General features: G+C 29.3%; 1 protein-coding gene across 6 annotated transcripts in view; it reads left to right on the forward strand.

Moving 5' to 3' along the window:
* LOC129962688 (protein pangolin, isoforms A/H/I/S-like) overlaps window positions 1-16300 on the forward strand; it is a 262212-nt gene extending 245912 nt beyond the window's left edge. For all 6 annotated transcript variants that reach the window (XM_056076604.1, XM_056076603.1, XM_056076607.1 and 3 more), the window contains exons 7-10: window positions 5435-5651; window positions 6404-6563; window positions 9192-9264; window positions 10433-16300. In XM_056076604.1, the coding sequence (XP_055932579.1) occupies window positions 5435-5651; window positions 6404-6563; window positions 9192-9264; window positions 10433-10856 (874 nt within the window). In that variant the 3' untranslated portion in view covers window positions 10857-16300. The remainder of the gene's footprint in view (window positions 1-5434; window positions 5652-6403; window positions 6564-9191; window positions 9265-10432) is intronic.
* The last annotated feature ends 1011 nt before the right edge of the window (window positions 16301-17311 follow it).

A 17311-nucleotide genomic window follows, 5' to 3' on the forward strand; every position in this document is an offset into this window, starting at 1 on the left:
TGATCTCGAGCCAGTTTCGAAAATGGACTCCACCTTGTAAGAAAGTCTAGAGCACGTTAAATCAACCAAAACCAAACGAACATAAATATAATTAAATCCAACTTTGGACCAAACTGAATGGCAATTTGTTGAACTACGAGCTTAGATGGAAGAAAGGTAAAGACTGTTGAGAGATTCATATAACATACAATCTTGAGCTGCAACTGGCTTTTACTGTTCAGATGAAAATGTACCCTCTCTAGATGTGCTTCAGATCTGTTGAACGTACGCTTGTTACCTCTATATTCTAATACTGGCCGTGTTAAGAACTGGCTGTGCCAACAAAAAAATTATTCAAACTAAATATCTTTAGATAATTACTAATACTTCCTGTTATAAAGATTTTTTTTTTTTTTTTTTTTTTTTTTTTTTTGGCACTCGGATCTTAGTTTCGAAATATTGGTGAATACATCCAGAAGACCTAAATTAACATTTTTATTAGAATAATCATAACTCAAACAACCTAATAATCTACCAAACGTTCTGCTCTTGCAAACAGGGAAAATGCACACTCACCTTCATGTTACAGCAAAGTGGTCTCTCTCATTCAGTCGCTTGAAGACGCCTTCCCTTCAATATGCAGTTTTAGATATTGTAAATCCCATCCGATGATGTTCATTGTGTTATTCATTTTTACACACGAAGACAGGCCAAGATTTCTTGCAAGAAATCTTTTTTGAAACAAATTATTAGTAGTAACGCCGTTTTTTTTTTTTTTTTTTTTTTTTTTTTTTTTTTTTTTTTCAATTCTAATTATTTGACAATGACCTGAGCCTAAAGTAGTCCGACCATTTTATGTTGTGCAAAAAGGTATAACAGTGGGATTCAAAATGGACGGAGAGAAGCTGCTAGTTAAGCTAGGGTTTCTGATGAAAATGTGCGCGATACCGGATGCGCATCAAATTGGTTCAATGAATGCTTGTGATTTTTATATGAAGGAAATGTAAGAGCCTACGTAATGAGACTCAGTGAAAGAAATGAATTTCTCTCTGAAATGGAATGTGTGCGCGCGTGTTTGCATTTGTCATCTCTTAAGAGTAACTGATATGTAGAAACATGTTGGAAATACGTAAATGTTATAAAAGAAGATGAAGTTATATATGCTCTTACAGGTTAGTAGAATTCTCACGGGTCTTTTGGTATATTATTTAAAATTGGTAGAAAAAGAAAATTGTGTTAACGTATAACTAGGGATTGCAATACCGGACCAAAATTTCAATACCGGTATTCGGTATTTTTTAAATCTTAATACCGGGATACCGGTTTTAATACCGGTATTAGAAATTTTAGAAAAAGAAAGAAAACACAGGTGTTTCTTTGTTTTATTTGCCAGTTTTGTTAAAGAGTGTAAATATCACAAAAAATAATTTGTTACTTATAAATTATAACAGTATATAATCACAAAAAATGAAGGAACATCTTATTTATTTAAATCACAAAAAAAATGTAAATATCACTATTCAGTCAGTGGTACTATTACAAATTTTTGAAATGTGATCTTAAAAAACATAATGCATCAAATGTACTGTCATTAAGTCTGAAAAGTAATTTTGTGTAAAAATTAACAGCTGTCGAAAACGCTCTTTCGGCATCTACGCTAGTAGGTGATACTGTTAGCAATGCATGATATACTTTTTCCAAGTATTTACCTCTAAATCCCTCATCTTCAAATAAATCGATTTCTCGTCGGATGGTTTTAATTATAGCTGATTTCTGTATTGTATTTTGGTTCGTTGAATTTTTTTTATTTATCGCTAATTCTAATTTTTGTTTAAGAGACAATTCCTTGTCACTATCGACAGTAGTGACATCATAATCTTCGATAATTGAACTGAATTCTTCTCAATGTGGATAGGTTTGTGGGTAAAAATTTTTAAGAAAATTAACTCTAAATTTAATCAGATTTGAATTGGATATTTTCTTTTCTTCTTTTTCATTTTAATTTTTAAAATCATTATAATTATGTAAATACCATAAGGCATTTTCTATTTCGGTATGTCTTTCTTCTGTGCGATTTTTCAATGTAATATATAATTCTTCAGATAGTGATGTGTGCTGTTCTTTCAGTGACTGCAACATGAAATTTATTGTTGCATTAGCTGTTAATAAATTAGAATCTCTCCGACATAATGCCTCAATAGTCAGTTTTATTGGAAGTACAGCTGATATAGATCTGGATATTAATTTGAATTCACTATCTGAAAAATTAATTTACAGGTTTAAGTCGATTATTGCTTTTTGGATTGGATTTCTCAGTTTCAAAAATCGTTCCATCATTAGGAGTAAACTGTTCCAAAGTGTTTTAGAATCTAATATTAACATATATTCTGTTTTATTTTCAGTTAGTATATATTTTAGTAATATATCCTTTTTATAGGGGAACGTTTAAATATCTTAACAATTTTTCGAACTTTTTAAAGTATAGGAAGCAATTCTTGACAGGTTAATATTTCATCCTCATTAGCAATATCTCCATCACCAATTACATTATCATTATCTTCATTGTCACTCAATATCACTCTCACTCTTACTCTTTTCAAAGTTGGAATCCGAAATTTGTATATCCACAGTTTTTGGATTCGTCTATTCTTTTTTTTTTTTTTTTTTTTTTTTTTTTGGTATAATACATCTATTTTTCCTAATTGAATTCCATGTGCATAGCACAACTGCTGATTTGCACCAATCAACTTTCCAACTTTTTTCATAATTGTTGCTCCATCAGTCGTTATGGATACAATATTTTCTTTCAGGTATAATTCATGTTTCGTTAATTGAGATATAAGCAATTAATTAGCTGATTAATTTCGCCAGTTATGGAGACATAAAAAAAAACGTATACTGTTTTGCTATGTTCGCGATACCTGAACATATAGTAGAGACAATTTAAAAAATTTCTAGTAAATGCCGAAAAACCGGTATTTAAACTTGTGAATACCGGTATTACAAAATTGTACAAATGGCTCAAAATACCGGTATTCGGTATCCCGGTATACCGGTATTGCAATCCCTACGTATAACACATACGTTATATGCACGTACATGTACGTTAAAAAAATCAGGAAAAATACACTGTATAAAAACAAAATTATTTTTTAAAAAGTTATTCCAAACAAATTACTTTAATCATGTCATTGGTAGATGATTATATGAGTGTTATGAAATTACGAATCAAAAGCTGCTACATACTTTTTATAAGCAATTGAAGCTGATTCGATTGAATTTAGCATGAATCCATTGATTTACGAAGAAAAAGTCTTCATTTCCCGAATCGAAAAATTACTAATTACGAACGAAGATTTTGAAAATGTTAATTAAACTTTATTTTTTTTATCGATCATTGGAAATTTCATCTCTAAAAATGGTGTGCATTAACATTTATTAATGTATATTTTTAGTGAAATTCTAGTATCGAACGAAAAAGGCTTTGATTCATTTAAAATCATTTGCAATATTAATTTTTTTTTTCAATAGCAACATAAAGTTAAAAAAAATGAGTTTTATTAATTGTAACATTTTTTTATTTAAATTTATTAAAAATTAAACTTTTATTTTTCAATGGCACACATTGAAAACTTGCAAAAAGAAATTTCAATTATTCAGATTAATTGGAATAGATACGATCCTGAATCGGAAGTAATATCCTAATATTCGATAACTGACGATAATAAACGAAATTTGCTTATGATATATTAATTTAAAGACTGCAAATCAATGTTATTTAGTTTCACATATTTTTTTAACATATCCTTAAACTTACATATTTAAAAAAAAATTGCTTGTGAGTTTTTTTTTCTCTATGTTTATTAGCTTTCACCTGGAAAAAATATTGTTTGCAAATTTCTTTGCTTTTTCTTTTGCAATTCTTTGTAATGATCCCGATTGCTTCAAAGGAACTCAATCATACCGATAAAGCAATTGGAACTGCGAGCTATTTCCGAGTTAGAAGGACCAACATTTACGAACTTTATTTTTAATTCGTTTTATTGCAAACATGCTTCTTGAAACTAGACAGAAATTTTTTCGGAATGCGTAAAAGTTTATACAGTTTTACATAAGCATGCAATATATAAGTAGATCTGTTTGAAAAGATTTGTTAGCTTAATATATTTTTGTACTTCAGGTTTTTCATTTTCTGTTTCACAGTAATTTTTATTCTGCGATTCGTTTTTTCTGTGAAATTATGATGATTCCACTAGGAAAGAAATTCATGTTAAATATTCTGCCCTTTCTATAATCCGACCTTATCACTTTATAACATGCTGCCATCTGACGGCGTTTTAAAATATCAGATGAAATTCTTTCCATCATGTACGTGCTGCCATCTGAAGGGGAAAAAATAAATAACTTCTTTTGCAAAATTTAATTAATTAATCCTTTTAAAAGACAGAATTTTTTTTTATTATTTTAAAACAAATTATTACTTTACATCATTGCCGTTTTATATTATTTTAAAATATTAAGATTTATGTAATTTATCTGCTTTGAAAATTGAATAATTGTTCTAAGCTTAACTTATGTTGAATAAGGTTGGTTTTATTATTAAATGGTTCTATCGATTATGTAAGGGCATATCTATAAAAACAAACTATTATTTTATAAAAAATATTAGATTATATATATATATTCCTAATAATTAAATACTTTAATACTTTACAATATTAATTATTGAGGAAATAATTTTTCCTCAATAATTAATATTGAGGAATAATTGATGAATATTGCTTTCAAATCTCAGTTTCTTTAATTTTTTTTTATTAGTGCAGGAACCGTTAAACATATGCAAGAAAAAGTATCATTTGAAGACCTTTGTCTTATTACCGCTTATGCATCGTGTTCCCATTTAGATACTTTTAAACATATACTGTCATTGGATATTACTTCGATTCTGTGAATATATGAATAAAACGTACCTGAAACAAGATGATAATATTTTCCCGAAGCTGGAGCTGTCATCTATTACAATTAGACAATAGAGAGAAAAAAAGAAAAAAAAAGCAGTTATGGTGGAATGAAGATCATTATGATCCGTGCAATGGAAGCAAGAGGTCGTATGTTTTCGGGAACATTTCTTTAATGATCACATTTCTTACCAAACAAACACAAAACATGAAGACAAGATAAGGCATTAATGCGCGCACACTTTATCAGAACAGCATCTCATCTCATTATAATTACAATCGCAATGCGATATGGGATCAAGAATCGCCATCTATTATCCAAAAGAGAAGATAAGAGTAGAGCAACTGCTACACGGTTAAAATCCCCTTTGTAATTGAATTTTCTTCTGAAACAAAATGTTTGTATATTCCCAAAGCTGAAGGTGCCATTTATTAGAGTGAAAAAACGAAGTGGTTGCAATCACTTTTTGCTTCTAAGTGTGTCTCTTTCTTCGCAGGAGCTTGCCTGAGTATCCCAGTGAACAAAAGTACAATTCGAAGGCCCCCGTCCCGACGAGCAGCCAGAACAACAGCAGTAGCGCGGGCGAGAAGAAGGTCCACATCAAGAAACCTCTCAACGCTTTCATGCTGTACATGAAAGAAATGAGAGCGAAGGTCGTTGCCGAGTGTACCTTGAAAGAGAGTGCAGCTATCAACCAAATACTAGGCCGCAGGGTGAGTACTCTTCACTCTTAACTCACTGGAAGTGTTGAATAATAAAATAGGGAAAAGAAAATGTTCAAAACCCTTCTTTCTGTTTCATTTCACAGCTAAGCCAATAACCAGAAAATCTTCCTAGCTACTGTTTGACTGGCCTACCGTTTTGTAGCAAAAATATATTCACTTTTATGTATCTGAAAAACCTTATGCATGTAACATTTTTCAGGCTGACTCTCAGTGTTACTTTTGCTCTTTCTGGGGAATATTTATTATTGGACTCAGTCAAGAGATGAGTACCTCATTAGGTGCACGACAAGATGCATTTTATAGAAAGATTCATTTCAGAAAATGCAGCATTCGAAAGTTTCCTGTGGCGTTGTAGGAAAATATATATTCCAAAATGTGTACTTTGAATTTAGTTCTATATTACATAACTGAGTTTAGTTGTGATCCTATGATAATTTGTTTTCTGTTTGTGTCTCCTAAATAATTTGTTTTCTTTTTTAAACATGAAAATGCTGGATAGATTCCCACTTCATTTGTCTTAAAATTCAAGTGTTAGTGTATTTTGGAAATATTTGTCACCCTATTTTTTTTTTTTTTCTGATCTTAAGTTCTCTGTTCGTTTATCATTAATAAATCTCCAAAAATATGAGGATTTTTTTTTTTTCCTTTTATTATTTGCATACTTCTCTTCTTGCGACAGTTGCAGATGACAGTGCTTTATTTTCTAATCATTCAGAGATCAATAACTCTTTCTTTCCCAGTGGCACAGTTTATCTCGAGAAGAGCAGGCCAAATACTACGAACTGGCTCGAAAAGAACGCCAACTTCACATGCAGCTGTATCCTGGTTGGAGTGCGCGTGATAACTACGCTCTCCAGGTGAAGAAGAAGAAGAGGAAAAAAGACAGGAACCAAGAAGGAGGTAGTCCCATTCTCCTACTCAATGCATAAGATTTGATAACACCCATTCATGTATTAATACTCATTTTTGTATTCTTTAAAATTATCCTATTTTCTTTAGTTCAGTAATGCTGAAATAGACAGTAAAGAGATGTTGCTTATATTTTTTTAATTATAAACACCATTAAACTTATAGCATCTCTTTATTTAAATTCGTTAATATATTTTGGGAAGCTGTATAGTACTTATATATTGTTTAAATATTTTGTCAATGTGTAATATGCATTAAATGCATTTAAAAAAAGCTTGTAAGCAATCGGCTATATTATATGTGGAAACTGATTATTTATGAAAATGAGTGGTTTATCATTAAAGATTGAATGTTATTTTTTGTGCATAGTAAATACTACTATTAATAATATTTTATTCCGATAATAAATTTAAATGATTAAAAATTCTCATCATATTTTGTTTTTATTTTAAAGATAACTTTAAAATATTAATTCTTTTCAAACAAGACTTTAATCTTTTGCATTATTTAAATTTTACTAAGGTTCAAATTTTGTGTATAATTTTCACCATTCGTTTTTCACAAATATTTGCTTTGGAAATAAGATTTTCATATCTCATAAGATAAGATCAAAAAAAAAAAAAAAAAAAAAAAAATTTGGTCAGCCTATTTCTAAAAGCATGATTTTGGAGTTATTTGAAGAAATTAAAATTCATTTTATGTATAATTTTATGTCATTCTGTTTTATTTTTTAAATCATTATTCTGTTAAACGTTGTGAGATTTTCTTGAGTTGTGCATATGAAAAGGGGGGGGGGGTCAGATTTAAAAATTTTTTATCTTTATATTTTTTTTTGATACCGTTTAATTTAATTTAAGTATCGGCTTACAGAAGAAATGTTATCAAAGTATATGAATTTTTATCTTGTTTAATACAATATACTAATTTTTTTAATTGATTGTTTTTCACTAAATATTTATATTTATACAAACATGCAGCCAGAGGTAGAACAAACCACCTGTAAGTAACTTTTGTTACAGGCTCCTGGCTTCAAATAATTCCGCTTATTATTCCACCTAGTTGACAATTTTTGTAGCTTTATGTTTGTGCTTTATGTTTCATGCTTTTATGAGTTATATAAAAATACTGTGTTTATTTTCTTTTTCCTTTGCACTTTTTTTAGTAAGCATGCATACAGAATAGCATGCTAGCCTTGCTTAAAGAATGCAAAGTTTTTATTCTTGGTCTTGGAAACATAATACTTGCACGAATGTCAATTTTTAAAATACTTTGTTATAAATATTTTAAAAATTTATTCAGAGTTTTCATTAAATATTTTCTCTGTATTATCTCTGCATTGCATTCGCCTTGATTTAAGATCTCATGCATTGCATTGCAAGCTTTTTTGCATGCACTTTTAGTAAATATCAGATTTTCTCCTCACTTTTTCACGAAAGCAATGAATTTTGTGTAAATTATGACCTTCTCTAACATTGTTAATGAATGTGTTGGTACTATAGATTTATTTTTATATAGAGTTTCAGCCCTGATATTTCTCTTTCTGTTAATCACATGTAATTATACTTTCTCTTTTTTGCATGGTAAAAAGTTGGCAGCTTCCTTACACAATTTATCTGCACTTCTTTGTTATGTCAACAAGGTGGAATAAATTGGGTAAAAAAAAAGTTAAAGAAAAAATATAAATATTTATTTCATGCCATTTTTCAGAAAAAAGGGCAAAAATTAAAATAAATAAATAATGATACATAAAATGACTAACATCATTCGAAATCTCAGGGCTGAAGTGTATTTCTTTTCCATTAAAGAATCATCAACTGCACTCAATCATTTTCTTTAGTGTATCAAAATACAGGAGAAAGAAACTATCTAATAAGTGACAACTCGAGTGGACAGTACGTAGCAAGCTGCAGGGGACCGTATTGTCGATGAATGAGGTTGACCATGTTTCTATACCGTCTTAGTGGGATACAGAAAAAGTAACATCCACTTGAATAAATGAATTTGGTGTCACAATGACATGGCACATGTAAATACACGTCCTCTAGCATGGCGTTCATGTACCTTTACTTGCAAATCATTCTTTGCGATTTCCATTGAATATCACAGTTAAATACAGTATGATACATTTGCTGTCGGTTCATTAAATTGTTTCCATTTTAAATGCCGAGTTCTGTAACAAATAATATCTATTATTGGTATTCTAATTTTATAAAAGTATCTGTAAACCTTTTGGAAACTTTTTCTCTTTCATCGTTGTTTCTTCTGTATTAACTGAGTGAACGGATATTGACATGTGAAGAAAGATTTAGACTAGATAAGAATAATAAAGAGTAAATATCATTGAAAGAAATATTTGTACGGCATTCATCTGATTCTCGTTATCAGTTTCATCGAAGTTCGTTTTTCTCGTATTTTAAAATTTGGACAAACACTGTATTTTAACATGAACCGAGTATGTATTGATTTAGAGAAACAGATGAGGATTATAAAATTTATATACAGGATACACGATAATTTAAATGAGTGCTAAAATAAGTCGCATAGCATTTCCCGTACTGTCAGCTTGAGTTGCCTCTGATTCTAGTATTTTCCTCTGACGGCTTTTTTTCTCTTTCACAGACGGCAACAACCTCAAGAAATGCAGAGCCAGGTTTGGCCTCGATCAACAGAGCAGTTGGTGTAAACCGTGCAGGTGAGCGACTCCCGTTTATTGTTTCTTTATGTGGCTCAACGGATGGTAAAGAATTAATATTAAAATTATGTTTATGACATTCGCTTCTCAGTTTAAACGTCCTTATTATACTGCTTATCAAGCTAAATGTGTGCACTAAACACCAAAGGTGGCATCCATACCTTTTTCTTGCATTCTTGATTCCACAATGTTTTTATTTTTTATGAAATTTAAATTTAATGAACTTTTTATATGTCTGGTAATCGTGACCAATAAATGTTGCATGATATTATTCTTGATGTCATAATGTATTAATTATATAATTCTTTCACCTATTTTTCCCCCCATAATTTTGCTTATTGTATTTAGGCAAAAACAATTGGCAAAACGTAGCAAGGATGAAAATGTTCAAGACTTTATTATTGCGTTTATCTTTTCTTTATACTCTCTGACTTAAAAGCAATAAATGCCGAAATCTTTTTTATCTTCAGCGAGTTTTATTTCCTCTTTGTCCTATATTTTGGTGCGCTAATAGTAATACAACATTGCAATGCAACATTTTTCTTTTTTAGAAGTCTTGCTATAACTGACATTATTGTTAGAACGACAATTATTCTTTTCTTGTTTGAATTTTCTATAATATGAAATCGAAAATTGTAGAGAAATTGTATGAAAATACCATCAAAAATTCTGGTTGATCTGCATACACATGAAAAACTGCTAGCTGATTGGCTATAAAAGTTTATTTTTAATTTTTACCAGGAAAATTTTTACATTATTTGAGGAGCTGATTTACTTTTGCGTTTTGAATTTTCTTTTTTAGATATCCTTTACTTTTAAATCCTTTCTATCGAATCTGAATCTTTATTCCAATAACCAACATGTTTAGAAATGGCAAGGAGTTCAGGTCAAACTATACATTGGCCTTATACGTTAAACACAAATAAATGCAATGACGATGAGTGGATTAGCTAATTTTCATATGCTATGTATTAATAATATTTCATAATGCATTTGGATCGTTTGTTTTGTAATTGTCCCCTGATTTCAACTACAAAAAAAGACTCTTTGCTCTTATTTTTATTCCGCAAAATTATTTGATTTAAATTTGAAAAGAAAGCTTTGTTAGTTTTGGGGGGGAAAACCTATAGCGAGTTTATTTTTTCTGATGGTTTTTGTGTCTTTTTAGACGGAAAAAGAAGTGCATTCGTTATAAAGACGGAAACGACAGTACCTTCGACATGGAGGACAACATGGGTAGTGCCGGCAGTGTCGAAGCCCCTACACCCGATTCCAACAAGACCGATGACACCGATAGCCAGGACACGGACAATACCCACAACCATAACAGCGTCGCCTCGCCCCAACTCAGCCCTTGCAACGAGGACGTCGACACCAAGCCCCGGCTGGACTCTAACGGGATGGTGCGACCCCCCAGCCCCCATAGGAATCATCTCTATCATCATCCCCTCAGTGTTCACCAGCTTATCCAACCCCATTTTACCAGCCGGTCAACGCTGATCGCCAGGACAGACGCTATGAATAGATTTCAGAACCCGAATGAGACCGGTTCCAATCGGCCTACACCGGCTCCTATGCTGACGGTAACATAGAACATTGTTGCCTGAAAATTTCTAATACATTGCGCGATGCCGAATATTGCCAAGGAAACAAGAATCCATTGAAATGTCCCATTTTCTAGTGTGAACAAGAACAAGTAGATCATCTTATAAGTCGTAACTTGTGAAATAAAGAATCAAATATTAAACATTTCTAAGTTTTAGAAATCATTTAAACATACAAATAAGAATGGAATCAAATTTTAGCTGTAATTCAAGATAAAGACGTTTCTATTTCCCCAGATATAAAGATCCGTGTTTGATTCTAAAATGTTTAATAAAAAGAAACGGTGAAAATGTTTGGAAAATTATTTCGAATATTTTATATCATAACTTGGTCATTAATTTAGGAAGAAATCTGACTATTGCTTTATAAAATATATTATTATTGAGATCGAAGTAAATAACAAACATATCAAACAGAAAGCGATTTTGATATTTGAATCCCTTCAAACTCAGTTTTGATAAAATACCCTTTCAAACTATAATTTGATAGTAAATCAAGAAATTATAAATTTATAATAATGTTATAAACATTTTTATAACATTATTATATTATAAAGTGCATTTTCAAACAAAATTAACCTTATAGCAAGCTATATTGTTCAGAATTCTGATATGATTGTCAAAGTAAATGAACATTTTTCATGACATTGAATTTGCAACGTATCAAATTTCCCATGATAGCTTTTATTCAGCATTAAATCTCAAAAATTTGGAATCAGAAAACGATTACAGATTGATTTCACAATGTTGTAGGTATAAGAAATGTCCAAAATTACTAAGTGTGTCTAAATTTGTTGGCATCTGCTGGGCATCGTCTGCAATATTAGATTTTAACCAAATTGTTAGACTGTAGTGGAACAGGCATGCATGTGTTAATCTGTATAGTTTTGTGTAGAATATGTTCTGATTTTTCCCATTTCTTTTAATATATTTGTATGATTGTATTTTTGATTTGTGAAATAATTGTTTGTTTATATATATCTATATATACCAGGGAATTATTTTTTTCGATAAATTGCATAAAACCAAAACGTGAAATTTTGCTCGTCATCTTTAACTCTCCCATTTTCTTGTTTCCCTAAGTTTGTTAGAAATACTAATGGACTGTTCACTGTGCGCAACTTTCTAAAAGGCGGAAGAAGTCACAATGGATGAAAGTATTAGCAGCAATTTTAAATTTGCGACATCAGTGAATATTTTCGAATTAATCCTTTCCTTTCCTACCTCCTTGACGAGTTAAAATTTCGCATATGCCCTGTATATATACATATTTATATATTTCTGTCTCAATAGTGTGATTATTTTTGTTAAATCATTTTGTCCAGCAATAAAACATACAAAATTGTATAAATGGCTTCTTCATATTTATGCATATATTTTTTTTTTTTTTTGAATATTTACTTTTCATTCCATATACAAATAAATGATCGGTTTGTTTTCAATTTCATTTCTTTAGAATTCCTTTATTATCATTTCTGTGATTATTAAGTTGGATTTTTTTAAAAAGAATATTCATGTGAAAATTGAGAAATACTCTTAAATTTTGAACAAAAAGAACAATACTTGTTATAAAATGACTTGAAGTGTACTAATATTTAAAAATTAAACTTTTTAATGTGCTTCTCCTTAAATTTCTACTCAATATGTAATAATTTGTTTCCTTATGCAGATTCCTGCCGAACGAACAGATTGTTTTTATTGCTTGTCTAAATTTGTTCGAAATGCTAATCCTCGCATCTCTTGCTTTATTCACGTGATTCTAATTTATTTATTCATTTCATTATTTTTATTATTTAGCACTCGTTTTAATGAATGACTTTTCTTTTATGTGCAGTTAAAAAAAAAGAAATTTGATAGTATTTCATATCTTAAAATAAAATTTTTAAGTTTATTTATTTATTATTACAATTCTCATTATTATTTCTTCATTTGAACGTTTTTTGATTGATTGATTTGAATGATTTTTAGTGAATAATATTCGATATCATTGAAACTGCATTTTTATCTTCAGTATTTTATAATACTTTAAACGGTTATACATTCAAAAACAATATTTTGCATTTAAGAACTAATGCTAGCATCGGCAGTTATTTTAAATGGTTTTTCTCTTTTAGACACTTCCGACATTAATCGTATTTGCTGTTTTTACTTCCGTGATCAATCTATTTAAAAGTCAGGTTTGTGTGTAGTCCAGAATCTAAATTTATTTATGCATATTTGTCATTTTTTACCGATATTATTTGTTTGACGTTGCTAATACTTTTGCCATCCGTTGTGACTTTTTTCTCCGCAATTAGAAAGTGAGCACAGCTTTAAAGAAACAATGCGGAATGTGCATTGATAAACAGGAGGGAGAGTTGTTTCTGACGTGTGAATAAATCTGAATATAGTTGCTTATTCAGATAAATCTGACTCGCATTTTCCGGAAGTGATTACGAAAATTACAATTTCTCTATTATTTCTTTTATTATCATTTCGTTTTTTATCTATCATCCAAATTATCATTTCATTTCTTTTATGAATTAAACTGTAGCTAATATTAAAAGTAAATTAAAAAAAATAAAATAAATGTTTATAGTTAAGAGAGTACTATCAATAGCAATTGAACCTTGTTTGGCTTTTAAAAATGAAAGCAAGTTCCATTTTAATTTGCTTTGTTTTATAAAACAACTACAGAAAAAGCATTTACTGAATAGAATTTGTCTATAGTATTTTTATTTAGGTTATTTGAGAATCGCTTTGGAAACAAACTTTTTCGACAGAAAAAAAAATATTACAGTGAACAAAAGCTGATATAACATTTTTATAAAGCAGGCCTTTATTATTATTACTTATTGATTTTTCAATTTTCAAAATCATATCTTTCTTGCTTTTGAGCATTTGAGGCCGAATTCTCTCCTCTACCAAAAATGTGCATGCTCGTAATTGTCGTTAAAGCATGAATGTTTTCCAAGAAGTTTGAAATTGCATTTTATTTAAAGTGTTGCATAAGTTGAAGCATATATTTTGTTGGTGCATTTCTTCTATGCCTGTTCCCATTCTTACAGCTAAGTATTGCTAAGTAATGGAATGTATGTAAATAGCCATCATATCATTCTCATCAGATATCATTGCTGAGTTGAATGTTTAACGAAATGTTATAAAAAATATTGGTAAAAATAAGTGTGTGATGCCTTAAATACTTTTTTTACAGCATTTATTATACAAATCTTCATTATTTAAAAATTTACCAGCATTTAAAGTGTGATAATATTAAACAAACAAGCGAAAAAATGGAAACGATGACATATTTGTTGCATTTTTTTAACGGAATTTTGCTTGTGTTCTGAAATGTGACATTTCTGTTGAACATTCTTTTCAGTAACTATAACTGAATGTGTAGGTTTGAATATAATAAATGTTATATAAACTTAAGAAAGAATAGCATAAAACTGGTTTAAAATATCTACGAAACTTTTTTTAAAAGTGAGGTTGTGTATCGTAAAGATATTTTCTTTTCGTAGATTTGTTATTTCATTTGTTTCATTATCTAAATTGATTTTATATGTTCATTTAATTGTTTATCTTATTTACAAGACATAATTTTGCAATACGTCAGTGAGCAAATCAAAATGGGTTAATTTATATTTTAATTATTTGGCTTAAACCAGGACTTCTGACACTTCTTCGGTGCACGATTTCTTCTGAGAGAAAAAGAATGTAACATAATTTTTATCTCAAGAATTTTTGTTCTCTATAAATATGTAAATAAATACTCCAGTTAATACTTTCATTAATGAAATTTATTTATTAATGAAAACTGCAAATCAATTCATTTAATACAGTTGATTCACAAACTATACAAGTAGCTTTAATCAAGATGGTCTTCAAAAATATTTTTGATTTATCTTGTTAAAGAACATGGAGTAATTCATGAATATTAGAAGTTTCATTCAACCTGAATGACGTCACAGTAATTCCTAATCTTTATTTCTTCTCATATCTTTTGATTAGTTTTTTTATCTCTGAATTACTGTATCTTCTACCTCCGTTCTCTCAAAGATATTAACATAATAGAATTTTTTGGATTTATTTTTACTTTTAATTTATTTAATTTTTATAATAATATTAATTCCATGTCTTAATAAAGCTAAACAGAATTAAAATGATTTGGTATTAACTTGCGAATGAAAATTAGCACAACATTCATTGTGATCATTCTGTCATTATTTTTTCATTTGAATCCCTCTTTTTGTATTGTTGCTGTGACGACTGGCAGGAATGCCATAGGTTGGAAGCCTCTCAATTAGGGTATAGTTAAATTACAAGGGTTTCTATTTTTAGAAAAAAATAATTATGAACAATTTTAATTTAATATTAGTAAATTTTATTTCAATCCAGTAGCGTAGCAAGAGCAAATTTCGCTAGAGATGGCATCAGATCATTTTTTTCATTCTCTACTAATGAATGCTATTACATATAAGACTTCTCAGATTTTGGCTTCTTATTATGTCTGTCTTTAAGCGTTGAAGGGGCGGCGGGATCGAGCTCCCGCTTCTATACACAACCTTTTTTTTTTTATATTAGATTTTTCTTTACTCACCCTTCGTCGAATATTGCTTTAAAAGCTTGAAACAACTTCACAAAAAGTATCCTTCCGAAGACTAATGCTCAGACAGAATTTGCCAAAAACTAACGATATCCTTTTTTTCCCTCCATTCTATACCTCCCACACAGTCAAACGCCTCCCTGCTAGGAATCGTAGCACCTGGTTTAAGAAGTCCAGTTTTAAATCTTGAATTAAGATGAAAGTGCAATATGAGGATAGAAAAAAAAAAAATGAATTTCACTAATGTTGAGTATTTTTTTAAACTGATTTGTGGCAACATTTATCATTTGTTAGTTTCCTTAAATGAAATAATACCTTCGGAACGTAATCGATCGTCCATGAATAAACTTTTTGCATACACAATTCATAATGCGATACATCATTTGACATTTCTGATGAAGTGAAAAGTGCTTCCTAAAGTTATGCAATATACAGTTTCTAGCACTCAAATTTTATCAATGGTCTCACTAAAAAAAAAAGTCATAAACTTGATATTTTGACTCCTGTTGGATAGAATATATTTTTGTTCCTCGACTACGCACATATTGTACAGTCCATGCGTTTTTTTAACTGTGCAATTTATTTACAGTTTGTAAATTTTCTTTGGTTTAAAACTTTCTGAAATTCAGTTTTCTTTTTCTTGTATTTCCACTCCTGAATTAATTATATGCGTTTGTGTTGTGTTCACTGGTTTTCTTGCAACTGTTAAAAACTTAACTCATATCTTCACCTTAGACAGGCTGATATGATGTAAAATATTTAATGTACAAAGTCTAAATCATTGTTGTATATGTTAAAATGATTCTTTGTAAAATTTTTGCCAAATAAAGATTGTACAATTGTATACTTTTGGATTATTAATAAACTTTGAAACATGATCTAGTGAAAATTTATTTTAAAGTGGTTTCTTTGTTTGGTGATCCCTTAAAAATTTAAGGATAAGTTTTAAAAAGATACTTTTATTAGTTAAAAATATTTTTTTCGTTTCTAGTACATTTTATTTTGTGATTTTTAATAAATATTTAGTTACAATAGTATTAAGGAATTTTGAAATCGTTTTTTCCTTACATTCTCTACCAGCTGTCATCATTTATATGGAATTGAAATTTAATTTCATTAATAAAATAATTGATAATAAATTTTCTAAAATGTAATAACAGTAGTATACAGTCACCGAAAATAGATTAATGTGTGAAAATTCGAAAAATTAGTTGTGAATGGCAAATCAATTACAAATTTCTCCTTATAAACAAATAAAGTTTGTTAAAAGCGTTTAAAAACAAAGCGTGCTGTTTTATGAAAAAAAAAAAAAAAATTAGCTTTAGCGCAGTAGCAATTAGCATAATAGAATATGTGCATTAAATAACTTTTTCCATGCATTTCACCCTTTTACTACTACCATTTCAGAATAATACAAATAGCACAAATCATCAAGGCAAAATTTTTGGCATTTTTTTTTCTTCAAGCAATTATGATTTATATAAGTTCATACACTTTTACAGTAATCTGTGCATCGTTGTTTAATATATTCATCAGCTCTTCAGTAATTACTTTTATCTTTTAATAAACTTATGAATTTTATTTTTCCAAGTATGAATCTTTTTATTTTTGATTGAATTATATCTTTAAGTTCTAATGTTGTCTTTAAGTATGCTGATGCAAAAGATGTCATTTTCCATTTTGTCTTTCGTGATACATGGTGCATAATTAAATACAACACAATGAAAAGTACCATAAAAATCTTTCAGCTCGATAAAATAATTTTAAATATTCCTTATAACCTTTATAGGACCATTTACTTCAGATGTAAGAAAATATGTCAAGCACCTTTAAACAGAAACTGAATTATTATATT

This window comes from Argiope bruennichi, chromosome 3, assembly GCF_947563725.1.
Source record: "Argiope bruennichi chromosome 3, qqArgBrue1.1, whole genome shotgun sequence".
Classification (NCBI taxonomy): domain Eukaryota; kingdom Metazoa; phylum Arthropoda; class Arachnida; order Araneae; family Araneidae; genus Argiope; species Argiope bruennichi.